Consider the following 16,763-nt stretch of genomic DNA (forward strand, 5'->3'; position numbering starts at 1 on the left):
CTGGATCTACGTATGCTGCGATGATAAATCCCTTTCACAGGGGCATCCGATTTGCGCCAAGACTGACGAGTCGTCTTTTCCATCGCACAACTGTCTTTAGATGAAGGTTCAGTGGGTTAGGGTTCACGATCTTCAGGCGCTGCTCGTGCACTGGGTCCATCTTGGGCGGCGGAGCGTAACCGCCTTGAAGGTCCTCCACGATGTGTACACCTGCTCACCGAAGATGTTTTGACTGGTTGGAACGCTGAGCGCGTAGATAGAATAGAGACTTGCCTTTGTCAGCTCCTTTTTGTTGAGGATGTGGTAGTGGCGTTGCATAATATTCTGGAAGGCCATAGTCGCCGCAATGCAACCGTAAATGACTCCAGGAATAGGAAGACGATGACGACGACGATAGAAAGGACGAGGCAGGAAGCTTCCCCTGAGGACGCGAAGCAGTCCAGGCATTCAGAGCAGTCCAGGCATCCGTAGGAGCATACACCCAGGCATGATGGATCGATGTTGTCGGAAGAGAAGCAGTGTAACAGCAGCCCACAAAGTCCAGTCAGAGCAAAGAACGCCACCACACCTGAGGAAATTTGATTGGCAGACGATATCAGCAAGCTACCTTTTTACATTTACTTCAATAGATCAGTTCATATGCAGTTTGAAGAGCTATTATTATATTTTAACTTCAGTGGTGTCGATTTAGGAAGAAGATAGCATTCGCAATTGTGTGACATGGCATGTTGAATTTTAATTACTGTAAGCACTCTATTTTCAGTGAACAAGGAAACAACTTCAAAGAGATTAGACACAGAGAAGTTTACCGTTACAATAGAGACCGAGTTTACTAAGACAAATTGATGCACGCCTACATGCAGCATATGGTACTTACTGTATAGGATCCAACCACTCAGCAAGCACTGCATCATCAGCACACTCCAATATTAACTGAAGTGAAAAGTGGAAAATAAACATACCAACACAGTAGTAGAACACAACTGGGTGCACCGACAGGATGTGATCCCCATGGTGAGCAAAGCTGTTTCTGAATTTTCCACCTCTATCCAGTAGATATGCCACAGCAGCAATGGCAGCAATTACCGGGTAATTAAGTCCAAAAAATCAAATGAGATATCGATATCAAGTATCTTGCACAATATTCTTCTTAATGTAATGCCTGCGTGTTCGAGAAAAAAGTATCTTGCACAATAAGCATTCAACAATTTTTAAGGTAATGCTAACACTGCGTGATGATTACACAACATTACTATGATAATATAGGGTAAAGCCTCATTCTGAAACACAACACTAAATTCTCGGTTTTTCTTTTTCGAGAATACGCAGGAGAGCTGCGTACCTTTGTATTAAGAAGAATGAGTAGAATTGTTACAACGCGGGCCTACCGGGCTCACGCACACGGTTTTGAAATGTAGCTTGAGCTTACATGGCAACTTATTTACATCCGTTTAAACACAAAGGTTAGGGTAAGAAACCACTAAGGTACCGTTGCTTCAGCGTCGTCCTGCTGTTGTCGCGGCCATTGGAACATTGCTAAGTGTTTGGCTCCTGCCGCGCACCACTCAGCAGCTTGTTCTCGGATTAGCTCAGTTAGTTGCAGAGGATTTCTTTTTGGGGCTCTATCAAAGTTTCTGTCGTTGCGCTGTTTCCAAATTGTCCAGGAGATCAACATAAACAAGGAGTCCATCCCTTTTCTTAGCGATCTGCTCATGACTTGTCGCTTATGCACCCAGTAGTCCGTTAAGGAGGTTTCCAAATTCTCTGTTTTTCGATAACAGACCTTTCAGCCTGGCTTTAAAGAAAGTGTAACCAGAGTATTACACCTTTGTACTGGGGTTACCAGTTTACAAAGCAGCACAAAATGTAACCACTTCAACTCCTCACCACCCAAGAGCTAAACCAACAGAAACATCCACTACAGCGCATCTATGGATCTACCTCTCAACACTCCCAACCAGAAACTAACCAACATCAACCTGCCACGAACATACTCTTATGAAGATAAAATAAATGCTCTATCTTAATAATCCATGTCCCATCAGCTTTTACCCAAAGAAACAATGTACAATCTCTATGTGGTTTTATATTGCTAAATTATTCTGAATAATAAACAGCAACAGGGGGTAATAAGAGGGAAAGGTGATTTCACTGATTGTATTGCAAGGAAGACAAGGAAGATATCTCTAGCAACAAACAACTGGAACTTCATTCTACGACACATGTCATCTTCTAGAAACTCAACCCGAAGATGGAATTGTGCTTTGCAAGTAGTGCAGTGTGAAAATGCAGTCCCTTCCTGCAGAAATATGTGGACAGAATAATTTAGGGCTAACATCTCATTTTGGATCTAACAATGACTAAGCAACTCTCAATCTTGCCATGCTATCCTGCATTATCAAACTATGGTAGTTAATATTCTTGCCACTATATTCAGCCTGCTGCAATTTGAGGAAGGATTTGTGTGAGAAATTTTAATTTGTTGGACAAAAATATTTGCTGAATGAGTATCCTATCCTGACGATAAGAAGGATCTGTTCCATTTAGTTTAAAAAGCTTCAGAATCCAATAATTTTAGTGATGTCAAGTTGCAAAAAAAGAAAATTGCACATGTCAATATGTTTTCAGGTTATCAAAGTTAAATATATGATAACTACATCACTGGATTTATTGTCATCAGATGTACTAAAAAAATGTCTAAGGCTAAGGGTTTTTCTTTTGAAAGAGTCAAAGTTAACCTTCGTGATATTGCAATTTCTGTTTTCTAGACGTTGTGGCAAACTGTCAATTGGTGAGATGAAAAAAAAAAGTAATGGACCAAAATTGAGTCAAAATTATAACTAAAAAAGCGAAGGGGGTTCAGCATGTTAAGTGCTATGTGTCCTTCATTTATAAAATTCGACGAATATTTAGAAATTTGAGAGACTAAATATGTAAGCTTAGCAAACAGCCATACCTTGACAGCCCTCCAGTGATCGAGGCATGCACGATGAACAAACTGCTGCGTGCCCTTGCACATACAGGGAGATATGAGCTCATCGCCTACACCAAAACCAATTGGAGAAAAATGGAAATCAATCCAATAGCAATTAAATCTTTGTTTATTTTCATTCTTTCAATGGGTGTTCATTTCTTTATTTTTATTTCACACACTTCAAAAAAATTAAGCAACGGTATGTGTGACCTTAACTGACTTGCAACTCGCGACGGATTGTGGGAAAATTGTGTAGGGGTAGATACTAGACATGGATATTGTTGTAGGGGTAGATACTAGATCGAACGAACCGCGGCAAGGGCTTGGTCGGTGAGATTTGGGGGGAGAATTGAAGTCCGGAGGGAGAAGTGGAGAAGCAAGCACGACCGGGAAGCGGATCGGCGCGGTGAACTGGGTGGAGGATCGGAGGAGATCAAAAGGAGTGGGCGTTTTCTTGCTCAAAACCTTCAACCGGCCTTCCCTCACACGGGCGCTGAGCGAAGCGCCGCTCCGGCTGACTGGCCGTTGGGCTCCAGTCTCTCCACAGTCACACACACACTGCCTGATGACGACACGCGCGCACGGCCGGTGCCCTCACCAGGCAGAAGCACTCCACTCCAGTACTCCACTGTGTCCCTCAGCAAAGCTGGAACGGCGGCGTGACGTTGCTGGGGGCCGCGTCGTCGTCCCAGATCAGCGATGCTTGAATTGTCGCTCAGGCCGAACCGAACCTGATCACGCGGTTTCGATCGGGAGATCGAGCCCCAGTGCGGAATGCAAGCTATTGTGCGCAAGAGGGAAATGTATGGTGCCGTGTCGCCGTGCATCTTTCCAGATGTGAATATGCGATTCAGATGATTCATTTCCCACCATCGGCCACACGCCCACACCGCCACTACCGATCGTTATGTGCAACAGTCGCTGAGCTGCCAAAAGCCAAATGGAAAAGCGAAAGAAGAAAGAAATGGAAACAACATTTCGATCGAATAGGCACAAGATGCATCAAACATGCCAGCAGACAGTCGTAACAAACCCAAACGAACAAATGTACATAAAAGAAAACTGTGCCTAAATTAATCTGCACTTGTTCATACACAGATCACTTTAGTATTCTAGGACAAAAAACATGCAGCGTTCTCGCAGAAAATACCAGGTAGTAGTATGTACCTATCTCCCCATTTCACGGCAGGTCAACTTCACTAGAGCTGCATGTGATTCCCCATTTTCAACCGTGGTTCTATTTATATCTCAGTACATGGATTGCGGATCACTGGAATCTGCTTATCCCAACTATATACATATTATGCTAATGTAGTTGATGCACCGGGAAGATGCAATGCTTCTGTCCATCATTTGCTAGTAGAAGCTACATGAGCTGCAACATCTTCAGACGCTGCTCATGCTCTGCATCCATCTTCGGCGGTGTGTAACCGTCTCGAAGGTCCTCCACGACATATTCCTGTGCATCGTACAACAGAGAAATATTGAGTGGCTAATGAACAATAACCTTTGACTGTCTTTCTCTCTGAGAATCACTATAAGCGGGTTTCACTTGCCTTTGCCAGCTCCTTCTTGGTAAGTATGTGATAGTGCCGCTGCCAGATCCTCTGGATGGCCAGAGTTGCAGCAAGGAACCCATATGCAACTCCAAGGATGGCGAATAAAATAACAAAGATGACAGCGAAAGCAAAGCAGGCTTCCATTGAAGCTGGTAAGTCCACTATACCCCACCCATAGAAGCAATTATGGCATCCAGCCAAGCACGGATCATTGTTGTTGAAAGACGAGAGGTGCACTATTAGCCCAAAAAATCCAACCAGTACAAAGAACACCACCACACCTGAACCAGATTTGTGGGAATATCAGTAACTAACTTGTCAGAAGGAGATACTAACATCTTTTATGTGAACAGATCTGTTAAGAATTGCAATCTGGAAAGTCATCACTGTTTAAATTAGGAAGAACTGCAGAAGGCAACATTGTTATGGTGTGACATGACATATTTGAATTTGAATTACTAAACAATCTATTTTCAGTGCATAAGAGTCTAAGAACATGAGACCTTGGGGGATAATGCTCATGAATCATATTGCAAAACACAGGCACTGAAGCAAGAATACAATTTGATGCATGCATACAGTCTATATGATATTTAGTATTTACTGTTTAGAATTCAAACACCAGTCATCATTGTATCATCCAGCCATCTGAATCCCAGTAACAATTCTAAGTGAGGTTCCAGAAGAAAACACATACCAACACAGTAGTAAAAGGGCACCGGATGCTTTGACAGAAACCGATCCCAATCATCAGAAAATCTGTTTCTGAAGTTTCCATCTTTATCCAACAAATATGCCATACCACCTATGGCAGCGATGGCCTGAAAAAGTGCAAACAAGATGCACACATCAAATACATGCCCGCTGTAGTAACCGAGGTTCACTAAGCTCTCACTCAACGAAATAATATATGCAAGTTGTTTGCTGTTAACTGATGCCAATATGACTATGAATAATAAAGAGCAGTAGAGTAATCAGAGGGAAAGGTGATCTCACGGCTTGTATAATAAGGAATACAAGTGTAACATCTCTGGCAACAAACAACCGGAACTTCATTCTACGACATATGTCGTCCTCCAAACATTCAACCCGTAGATGGAATCGCACCTTGCATGTTGTGCAGTGTGAAAAGGCAATTCCTTCCTGAGAAGATATGTCAAGACAGCATAATTTAGTGCTACCATGCTCGATCAAACAATTGACAGCAGTAACTAGTAACTATCTTACAGGTTAAATTAGTAGGCAGTTTACACAAGAAAGATGAACCCAAAAGTAAGCAACCAAACATGTAAGTCTATTCAAACTGCTGCAATGAGGATTTATAAAGAACTGTTGTTGATCAAAAGAATTTACATATAATAAGCTTCCTAATAATAATAGTCTGCTCCTTGACCTTTGCTTAGGAACTTATTTTGACAAGCAAACTGCAACAGATAAATTTGTCCGAAGAAATGCACGCCAGTATATCAAATAAGTATGTGTTACCTTAACAGACCTCCAATGGTCAAGGCAGGAGCGGTGAACGAATTGCTGCGTCCCCTTGCACATACAGGGAGATATTAGCTCATCACCTGCATCAAAGCCAAGACAAGCAACATTGATCAGCCACAGAGCCACAGCAGAGCAGGATCACCTTGAACCCTAGGAATCCTCTCCTACATTAACAGTTTAACACCGAGGCAAATAATTCAAACATCCAATCCAAACGATACCAGCACCCATTACCCTATGACACGGCAAACCTACCAACTGAACCAAATGTTGCACGGACCGATGATCGCCTTTGCGCGCAAACTACCAACCACAAAAAAAAAGGTAAGGAAGCCACCAGTCGACTGGTGCGGGTGCTCACCGGGCTCGGACTCGGACTCGAGGCAGATGCGGCAGCAGGCCGCGGTGTCGGCGTCGATCTCCTCGTCGGTTATCTCCGGCCGGCCACCGGTCGTGGGCGAGGGCTCGGCAGGCGACAGCAGGTGCGCGCGCAAGGAGGCGGTGACGGCGGAGGGAAGGCCTCCGCCGGCGTCGCGGAGCATGCGCTGCGGCTCCAGCATCGCTGGAACCACGAAATCCCAACCTCGCGGGGAAATTGGGGTTTTGGCGAGGGCTGAGGAGACGGGGGATTTGGAGAATTCGGCGTGCGACTCGAGCAAAGCGTCGGCGATACAGTAGTTCTTTTCCTTTCTTCTCGATCTTTGAAATTTCTTTTGCTTTGTTATCTTTTTCTTCTCGGTCACAATTGGGTATTACCCTCCTCTTGTCCTCACGCCTGAATTTTAAACTTGTATAAATCATGATTGGTTATATGGCAAGTCGTTGTAGTATATACTCATCCCGGCATTGAATGGAATAAAAATTCAAATATCTAAATTATAAGTCATTTTAATTTTATCATAAATAAATTTTATCTAACTTTTTTTTTGCGAATCAAATTTTATGTAACTTTGACCGGATACATAAAAAATATATAACAACATCTACAATATCAATGTATCAAAATAAATCTAGTTTGGTGTTGTAAATATTTATATATTTTTCTATAAATTTGTTTAAAACTAAAACAATGATTTAAAAATAAATCTCAAATGATTTGTAGTTTAGGACAGCTGGAGTGTTTGAGGAAGAGAGAAAGAAACACATGAGTGCTGTAAAGCAAATCATCATTTTTTAAAAAAAAAATGTCGATCACGAGATTGTGGTTTTGCAGTCAACCTACACCCTTTGTATAGAGGGATTTAGAATTTGCGAATCTTGCTAATTGAGTTCGTCCCTGGCCCACAGACCAAAGCTGAGTTCGTCCGTGGCCATAGCTCAGCGTCATCGCGGAGCCCGAATGAGCGATGCTGAAAACGAATCGCTTCCGTTAGACTCGCTGGGATCGCTTGGACGTTGGTTCACTTGCGAATCGAAGAACTTTATTGTGAGTTGCTAGAGAGTTGGGAAAAGAATCAAGGATTGTATGTAAACCTGAAAATTAGCTTGACATGCAATTTTTTTCGCTGAAGGGTCACAATCCATATCTTTTGTGCTAAAGAAATCGTTCACCGTCGGCTATATTTGGGCATGCGTATGTGGCAGGATGCTATGAACATATGGCACATTGGCACGCCACAGTTATGACAGCGAATCAAACATTCTTCCTGACAGATTCCCAGCCTTGGCAAGTATACTCACCGGCCGCTTCACCCAGGATAGTCAACTCGGCTGCACGTGAATCAGCGGGAAGACCGGAAGAGGAATACAGGGGATTGAAAGGCATTTCTGACGACAAAAACAGCACGCCAAAGAATGAAGAATGAACAAACTGGCTGTCTCCAATTCCATTGATTTTCTACAGTCTCGAGTTCCGATTGCTTGCAGACTTCCAGGCAACCGGTCCCCTCAACTCTCAATAATAAAACTCTCAATAATAAGCTTCCATCATGACATACACGAAACCACTCGACCCAGAGGCTCTCCTGTTAACAACAACAAAAAAAGATGAAGGAAAAGAGCTGAACATATGGTGAAAACAAGTAGAGCAATTTGTCAATATCCCTAACACCACCTAGTTGAATTCCATCTAGTAAATTCATTCGCATCCAAACAATCGCTTTGGTATTGTAACACATTTCCAAGGCTACTCTGATTTGATATCGACCCAATTCAATACCAAGCCCTCCAATGTCTACATCCAAATGGAGCCTAAAAAACAAGAAACCTACCAATGCAAGAGCATAAGCTCTCACGAGGTTATGTAGTAACCGAAGTAATATCAATAGATGACTCCATATATTATCAAGTACATTTAGCATGTTTTTTGAATAATGGACTAGTGATTTCTCTTTCACGAAGTGCAGTCCATATGCACCAAATATTAATACTGACTTCCCAAAAGAACAAAATTGTTAAATAGTGAAATCAAAAGTGACCATTTCAACATTTAACTCCTTGTTGGAAACCCAAGCTGAAAATTCATGCAACTGCTACCTTACATTTCTGCATTATCTATGAACTCTATGTAGGAAAATAATCACTGAGAAGCGAGAACTCTAGCAAGGTGGACATAAAAACACAATAAAATCCAAAAGCACATAGAAAAAAAAGGTGAACAATGTAACACTGTGTAAAGATTTATGCATACCTCCTGTAGTAAGTGTAGCTGGTAAATGCAATGCCACCAATTGCACCAAGACCTAGGAAAACAATCAATGCTACTAACCAACCAGACATTCCACTTCTCTTGGGATTCATTGCCTGTGTCGTCTCGGGATCACCACAGCTTTGCTGATTACATCCCTCCTGTTTTGCAGGCTGTCAAAGGAATAAATTAGCACCCAAACAGTAAGAAAACAAATTTATTAACGCAGCAAAGAACTACTATCTCTTGAGATTCATGTGCTTCATACTTAATATGCTTAATACAGCATGTAACAAAGAGATCATTCTGTACATTATATTCTGCTTCTGAAGCTTAGAAGGACAGTCTTATGTCAAGAATATGGAGGGTTTCAGGAAAACACTTATCTGAACAATATTTTTTATTAACACTGAACAGGCATTTGGAACAGTCCATTCGTCAACTAGTATATACATGTAGCAATGACAAAAGAAAAAAAAATTCTTGCAGATTGCTATGACTTACACTTACCACAATCTGTACAAATCTAATTAATCTGACATAATCATCAATGCAGTATTATTTTCACACCTGCACTGACATGGATCATGGATGATCTTTCGATAACTAGACATAACCTTATCATTAAAGTTGTTTTTTAGTTGTGTTGGTGTCAATGGGCACACGAAGTGACCCTGTAATCAGTAAACTGAATATGAATATGTCTTATGTTGCAAACAGAGTGAAAGAAGGTAAGCAACAAACATATTCCCATTAAGGTGCAAGAAATAAAATTGAATAATTTGAAGTACCATTTCATCTGCTGAACAGCTAGCATCATCCACAGGGTAGTGTTTGATAGTGTTATCATCCAGACTTCCATAACAAGCAACATCACGATATCGAATACCACCATCACATGGAGAGGAGCACATCATCCATGGGCCAGCAACCCAGTGAAAAGTTTCTGCATATATTCAGGACAAGGAATATGGAATGGAAAGATTCAAGAAAAGAAGGGCAATATGACCTTGGTTAGCAATTCGAGCATGAAACTACTGCAAAGACAAAGTGCAAACTGTAAACAAATGCCAAAATGGTGAAGTGTGCAAAAAAAATTGGACGACCTTTGAAAATAAATATAAGCATTACATCAGCTGAGACAAATTTCAAGTACATCTTTTAGACAGATTATTTCATGCATAAGTGCTGTTTAACATGGATACAGACATTTCCTGTGCTTAAGAGTGAGGCTGCATTGTATCAGACTACCAGTCCAATGGTATCCTGTGTTTCTGAACAAATATTAGTTATATGAAGCATGGCATGATAATATATGAACCCTTTGCAGGATTATTTTGTTTCAAGGTATACTGAATATTCCAGGTTTCAGTTAAACCAAGCGAGAATAATTTATTCCCTTACAGAAGAGACTTTTGCTTTCCCCTTAGTGAGAGTTGCCTTAATAGTGCCATAGTACCAGATATCTCTTAAGTTAGTAAAATGATTCAAAATACATGTGCATGCAGTAAAAGCTGTCAAACTGCAACTGAGTCCTGTCTTGTATGACCTAGTTGTGAAAATATACCTTGTGGTTTTAATTGCATTGTTAAGTCGGCACCACTTTTGCAGTAACCCAGTTTGGTATTCTTGTCCATAATGGTTGGTTCAGAGCAATCAGAGCAGCATATAAACTCTTTGCCAAAATCCAGCTTGATCTTGCAATGTCCACACTTGTTTGTTACCTTTGGTATTCCTGTCCTTCAGAACCCACAATTGACAATCCGTATCAGAATGCTAGAGTAATTATATTTATTCAAATGGTGCAGTAGCAATTTAAAAGAATGTAGACTCTGAAACTACTTATGCTAAGTAGTAGTTATTAAATTCTATGTCCATATATGACAAACAAACTAGTACAAGATGTAGCAGACTGCTCTAGTCATTTTCGTTAGCTGAATGTAGTAAAACCATGTATAGACCTGGTTTGCAGCAATAGAAATGTGTGTGGAGTGGCAGGCATGGAGGGCTTTTCGACCCCATGCAAAGACCATCACAATCATCTGATTGAGAATTCAAGTAGTAGCGAGCAGCACATACTCCAAACCATTTGCTTTGGCACCCAGTCCAGTAGCACCCTGCAATTAGAATGTGATGCTTTAGTGAAACGAGAATATGATTCTTTTTTAATAATTAACAAGAATATGATTTATTGTCAATTTCACCATGAGCCAAAGGTAATATGATAAAACATCTTGTGCTTGTGTGTAGTAATCCATGCTGTAAAAATTAATATGCATATAAAATGGGAACGTGCACATATAAGAGCATGAGACATGCATGTGATAAAATGTGACAAGCTTGCTGCAGCATTGGAGTTTCGAAATCCCTTAAAGAAATGTTATTAACCTGCAAGGTGGCTGATTTTCATTCAATTTATACCAATCTGGCGCCTTCGCACAGAACTCCCAACGATGCCTTTGCCAATAGGAGATACAGCAAACAGCAGTGAATATTCAATGACTCTAGCATTCAGCATACAGCATTCAGTTTGAACAATTTTATTAGGCTGATCTTTAGCGTGCATGGATTGAACCCAATCAGCAATACCACCTTTTGCGCTATCTGAACTTTTCCCCACACAATTACCACGAATTGTGACATGCTAGTGCATCAGCAGCCGCATATCGATTCAGATCGAGGAAGTAACTGCCAAAGGGGTCGGCTACTCTAAACACCAGATAATTTAAGCAGTTCAGCTACTCTAAACAGATCAAAGCCGGAGTAAACCATTTCACGCGAAATGCTCTTGGTAGCACACTTAAACGCACCAGAGGAGAGGCTGGCGGCCGCCTAATTAGAAAATTGATAGTAACCCTAGCTCGCTCCACCAGAGCGAGCCGGGGCGCTGTTTGCTTCTGACAAGCGAGTCATCTCTGGGTTGTTAGCAGGTGCATTACCATGGGATGGGACATCGAGGCAGGTCGCGACGGCGAGGAAGGGGAGCAGCAGCGCGCACAGCCGCGGCAGCGCAGCCGCCCCCGCCGCCTCCATCTCTCCAGCCGCCACCGGCGAGGAGGAGGAAGCTTGCCTAATTACTGCGGAGGGGATGGCTTCGCTCGAGTGCCGAGTGGGCGGGTGGCGCGAGGCGAGGGAGTTGGTGCGCGTGCGCGGGCCGACCGAGCGAGCGTCGCGTGACTCGCGTCGGTGCCGGTCTGGCGGTCTGCCTCTCTCTGCAGGTCTGTCGCCTGTCGGCACTCGGGAGCACGGGAGGGGGGGCGTCAGTGACCACAGCCGTGACGCGCTGGACGTTTATTGACGTTGGATCTGGGACGGACGGCGCACATTCGCGGTGGGAGGGTGCGCTCAGTGTTTTCGGATGGGCCGCCGTGGGTTGGGCTGTCGCGGTGCGATGTATGTATTGATGTGAGAATTTTACGTCTCTGCTTTCAACAAATCACGGTCACCCGTAAAAACGCACCTACGAATATCTTAAACTCACCAAGAACGCCAGCTGTCAAATCTGGATTGGCGGATCTCGTCGCAACGAACCTGTCCAACTAAGGGGTATTAAGGGGTGTTCGATAGAGGGTGCATGTCACGTTGGATGTTCGGATGTTAATTAGAAGGACTAAATATGAACTAATTATAAAACTAATTGCAGAACCTCTATACTAATTCACGAGATGAATCTATTGAGCCTAATTAATCCATGATTAGCATATGTTTACTTAGCAGTACATTGTCAAATCGTAGACTAATTAGACTTAATAGATTCATCTCGTGAATTAGACTCCATCTGTGCAATGTGTTTTGTAAATAGCCTATGTAATACTTCTAATTAGTATCAAAAGCAGAGGTGTCAAGCTGCCGTCTTTCAGTGTGGGAGGCTGGGAGCATATGCACAAGTGACGCGTGTTTGTGGGGACTGGGAGGGGTCCTGTACATCTCGTGGAATCTCGTGGATGGAAGGTGTACACGAGGCTCCTCGTAAGGTCATGTTTAGATACAAACTTCTAAAAGTTTAGTAGTGTACTAATTTAGGATCCTCAAATTGCTAGTTCTAAAGTACAGGATATTTGGATGGACTACTAATCTTTAGAATCTTAGTGGAAAAATATTATTTTTAGCCCCCAATTACTCCTCTAAACTACCCCTGCATTGTTCACGTCATTAATGTATGCGAGGGCAATAGGGGTAAAAGGGAACTTGGGGACCACTTTTAGGAAAAATAGGATCCATTAGTACCCCTTGGCCCTCCTAATAAAAATAGCCCTCCTAAAGTTTAGGAGTGCACTTTTAGGACCCATGTTTGGATGCACAAGTCCTAAAAGTGGACTCCTGATCTTTAGGAGGTTGTATCCAAACAGGACGGCGTTTGATTCCCTTTGCTTATTTTTAGCACGTGTCACATCGAATGTTTAGATACTAATTAGGAGTATTAAACGTAGACTATTTATAAAACCATTACATAAGTGGAGGCTAAACGGCGAGACGAATCTATTAACCCTAATTAATCCATCATTAGTAAATGTTTATTGTAGTAACATATTGTCAAATCATGGACTAATTAGGCTTAATAGATTCATCTCGCCGTTTAGCCTCCACTTATGTGATGGGTTTTGTAAATAGTCTACGTTTAATACTCCTAATTAGTATATAAACACTCGACGATGTGATGGGTGCTAAAAATAAGTCAGAGGAACCAAACCAGGCCTAAGTTCACGAAAGCCTATTAGTACGTTCCCACGGTGCAGCACAGCACAGCTCAGCAATAGTGTATCACCCAACACAAACACAGTAACTATTTAATTGAAAAAATATTGTCAATATTTTTTAAAAAAAGTTGGATCAATATTTTTCCAAAAAATTGGACCAACATTTCTTAAACCAACCTCCCTTCGAAAAAGTTGAACCAACATTTATTTAAAAAAAATTGAGTCAAATATTTTTTTAGAGAAAGTTAGTTCAGCATTTTTCGAAAAAAAGTTGCACTAACATTTTTCAAATATTTTTTTAAAAAATTGATCCAACATTTTTTTTCAACCTTCTTCGCCGGCTTCGGCAGCCGTGGGAGCCGGCGAGGCCGGTCGCTGCAGGCAGGGGCGGATCTGGGCCCCGGGCTGCCCGGGCTGCAACCCGGGGCGAGGCCCATGCGCAGTGAAAAAATCCTTCATAAAAATAGCATAAAAAGCCTTTTAGGCCCATTAGTCCACCCTGAGAAGAACTTGGCCCAGCAAGACAGCCATTGCAACTGTCGTTGCCCGTCGCCCTAGCTACGGCTCCCGTGAGTCCCGTCCGCACTCCGCAGGTCGCCCAGGTGGCCAGGTCGCGTCTTCCCGTCGCCGGTCACGTCTCCATGCGCGCCCGCACCGGTTGCGCGCCGCCACCCGCGGCCGACGGCCCCTCGTCGACGGCTCAGCGCGCCCCCGCCGGCAAGCCGCGCCCACGCGCCGCCAGGCCGCGCCCGCGCGCCACCAGGCGGCGGCTGCCTGCCGCCCAGGGTCCAGGGAGGCAGCTAGGCTGGGACTCACCCCGCCGGCCGCGCGCAGGCCGGCCCCTACAGGCCGCCAATCGCTATGCCCCCTGCTTGCTGATGCCCCCGGCCGGTATGGTGTATGCTATTTTTTTAAAAAAAATTGCTCTTAGTCTGTGCAAAGTAAATAAGTAATGACTAATGAATATTTCATTTCATATTTTCATTGATTTGAGCAGGAAGTATTTGAGTATTAATTTACAATTGCAACATTTCATAATCATAACTTAATCTAGTACTTTTCTACTTCAATGTTCTACTTATTGTTTGTTTGAGTGTATTGGTTGAACACTTGAAAATTAGGGAATTATATAATTATTTGTGTTGTTTGAAAAATATGTTATATCTAATAGTGTATGGCTAGTAAAATTTTAAACCTTATATTAGTTAGCCCGGAGTGGAGTCCGTTTCTGGATCCGCCACTGGCTGCAGGCCCCGCGTGGCGCAGGCATGGGAGGAGAGGGAATGGAGGTTAGGATTTTAGTTTGACGCAGATCATTCGTTGCACGAATCTCGAACGTTGGAAGGTAATAAAAAAAATCTTCCGAAGGATGATAGGATTTCCGCTGGGGAGGCATAGAGCTGCCATTCAAGAATGGGCTCCCGTTAAAGGCCCAAACGGAATACGTTGCGGTCCGCTTCCAAGTTCCAATAGCCCAGCCCAAGCAACTTTCCGGAGAAGTTCCAGCAGTTCAGCATCATTCATTCGGTCGTCGAATGTGGAAAGTGAACCACCGACGCGCATGCCCTTCACCTCCTCCATTTATTTCCACGCAAGGATCATCCATTCATCCCCGTGGATGTAAGCTATCAATGACTCGAGTGTAACAAAACTCAACGTTACATGACCAGGGCAGTATCGAGCTTCTTCTTCGTCCGAACCTGCACGCATTACTTCGCCACGGCCGATATGGGCGATGGCTCGTCTCCCGGCTTCCCGCTCCGGTCCCGGTCCCGGCCCCGGCCAGATATTCCCTCCGGCGATCGACGGTGCTCGCGGCCTCGGCATCCGCAACCATTAATCACCCACGCTTCCAGGGTGGGCGTACGTAGTAGATGGGGACAGCACGCGAGGTCCCCTGCGGCTCTCCCTTCCAGCGACAGCACTCCTCGTCGTCGTACACGAGAACCACACGTACGTACGTACGAGCGGCCGAGGGGCCATCCAACCGCACAACAGCTGGAACATAATCATGAGCGACGACGAAGAACGATCATTCCCCGGACCACCGCCCGCCGGACGCCACGGCAACTCGCTGGCGGCGACCGCAGAAGACGACGCCGGCGAGATCCGCGCCTGCGGCCCGTATCTCGTCGGCGCACCCCGAGCGTTATCCCCCCAGAGCGGGCAGGAGCGGGGCATCGAGGTCGCGGGAAAATAAGCGGCGGCGAGTGGATACTGGATAGAGAAGCCGAGTAGGAGTAGCCGACCATGGCAGGCGGGCCAGGGATGAGGGATCGGAGGGTTCGGGGGGGGGGGGGGGGGGGGGGGGGGGGGGGGGGGGGGGCGGGGCCCGGGGGGCTACGCTGTATTGCTATGCATGTGGTGGCGCGGGAGGACGGGCGGGGCGCGCGCACGCGGCTGCATGCACCGCGCCGCGCGACGGCGACGGCAGATCGATCGACCTGTCGGCCGGCCCGCCTGCGGGCGCTCGTGTCGGTCGCTGCGCGTCCCGCTCGCACCGTCACCGCCGCACCGCGCTGCTCGCAGGGCAAGGGCCTCACATGGCCGTGCCGCTCGCGGGGCCCCGTCTGGCAGCGGAACCGACGTGGGGAGACGGGAGTGGCGGCCAGTGTCGCGTCGGGACAGATGCTCTATTGCTCTCCATGCATCCTCGCGGGGCCCGGCCGGCACCCCGGACACCCACATCCCACGACTGCTACCCACAGTTGATGGATGGATGGCACTGAGCCGCTCACCCGTTTCTGGACTCTCGTCTCTTCACCGTACCGTAGAATAATCGAGCTCGTGGTTTTGCCCATTTGACATGCCAAGTTACAAGAAAATGCCTTATTTACCGGGATACAAATGTCGAATCAAGCAAAAGCCAGATGTATCGGGGGCGGGGTAACAATAACACGACAGTGTTTTTAACCCTGCTGTTCTGATTTTACCGAGCAGCGTATGTAAATGTAATAATGCAGTTATAGTTGCTTGTCGAGCATGTTGGACTGCGCTGCTTGGATTGGACTCATTGGATCGTATGTGTTTCCAGTCCAAGAGCAGCCGCCGGTACGGTGCATGAATGAAGGGGGACAGAACAAGGACGGACCATGCCCAAGGCCCCAAGCTAAAGATAGCCTCGGAGTAGCGACTGCGATTTGTATCGTACCTCAGTGAGACGTAGCTTGTATACGACGTACGCGCGCTGCTATCGGTCGAGGTCACACATGCCAATGCCATGCAGCACGAACCTGAAGCCAGGAGCAGGGACCAACAACCTATCCGCAAGACTGCAACAGCAGCCATGACGTCTCGTTTTCACGGTAGACCTCAACGTGAAACAACAAACCTAGATGCTGCTCGATCGATCGAGTGGAGTACTGGAGTGGAGTCCGACCAAGATTAGAGTACTACGTAGTTTTATTTGTGTCGAG

The 16,763-nt window shown here is 44.9% G+C and overlaps 2 protein-coding genes and 1 pseudogene across 2 annotated transcripts; all 3 read right to left on the bottom strand.

Annotated features, from left to right (window-relative positions):
* Window positions 1-16: 16 nt before the first annotated feature.
* Window positions 17-3,247, bottom strand: LOC117856394 (uncharacterized; annotated as a pseudogene).
* A 779-nt stretch (window positions 3,248-4,026) lies between these two features.
* On the bottom strand, window positions 4,027-6,758 carry LOC117858495 (uncharacterized). Its single transcript, XM_034741569.2, has 6 exons — window positions 6,386-6,758; window positions 6,019-6,104; window positions 5,530-5,676; window positions 5,231-5,354; window positions 4,531-4,814; window positions 4,027-4,433 (listed from the first exon to the last, which is right to left on the bottom strand). Exons 1-6 carry the CDS (start codon window positions 6,582-6,584, stop codon window positions 4,341-4,343), a joined length of 933 nt encoding a protein of 310 aa, XP_034597460.1. The 5' UTR covers window positions 6,585-6,758; the 3' UTR covers window positions 4,027-4,340.
* Window positions 6,759-7,819: 1,061 nt separating this feature from the next.
* LOC117858496 (uncharacterized) lies at window positions 7,820-11,851 on the bottom strand. The gene is made up of 6 exons (XM_034741570.2): window positions 11,590-11,851; window positions 10,612-10,767; window positions 10,218-10,385; window positions 9,442-9,596; window positions 8,654-8,823; window positions 7,820-7,988 (listed from the first exon to the last, which is right to left on the bottom strand). The coding sequence occupies exons 1-6, from the start codon at window positions 11,681-11,683 to the stop codon at window positions 7,934-7,936; spliced, it is 798 nt and encodes a 265-aa protein (XP_034597461.1). The 5' UTR covers window positions 11,684-11,851; the 3' UTR covers window positions 7,820-7,933.
* Between the last annotated feature and the right edge of the window lie 4,912 nt (window positions 11,852-16,763).

The sequence above is a fragment of the Setaria viridis genome, chromosome 5 (genome assembly GCF_005286985.2).
Source record: "Setaria viridis chromosome 5, Setaria_viridis_v4.0, whole genome shotgun sequence".
Taxonomy (NCBI): Eukaryota; Viridiplantae; Streptophyta; class Magnoliopsida; order Poales; family Poaceae; genus Setaria; species Setaria viridis.

Excerpts from the sequence above, each read along its gene's own strand:
- LOC117858495 (XM_034741569.2), bottom strand. The coding sequence starts at position 6,584 with ATGCTGGAGCCGCAGCGCATGCTCCGCGACGCCGGCGGAGGCCTTCCC. Across the intron at positions 5,355-5,529 it reads TATTCCTTATTATACAAGCC|GCCATCGCTGCCATAGGTGG; the intron begins GTGAGATCACCT and ends GCACTTTTTCAG. Across the intron at positions 4,434-4,530 it reads CCAAGAAGGAGCTGGCAAAG|GAATATGTCGTGGAGGACCT; the intron begins GCAAGTGAAACC and ends TACGATGCACAG.
- LOC117858496 (XM_034741570.2), bottom strand. The coding sequence starts at position 11,683 with ATGGAGGCGGCGGGGGCGGCTGCGCTGCCGCGGCTGTGCGCGCTGCTG. Across the intron at positions 10,386-10,611 it reads TTTCTATTGCTGCAAACCAG|GAATACCAAAGGTAACAAAC; the intron begins GTCTATACATGG and ends TCTGAAGGACAG. Across the intron at positions 8,824-9,441 it reads GCTGTTCAGCAGATGAAATG|CCTGCAAAACAGGAGGGATG; the intron begins GTACTTCAAATT and ends TTCCTTTGACAG.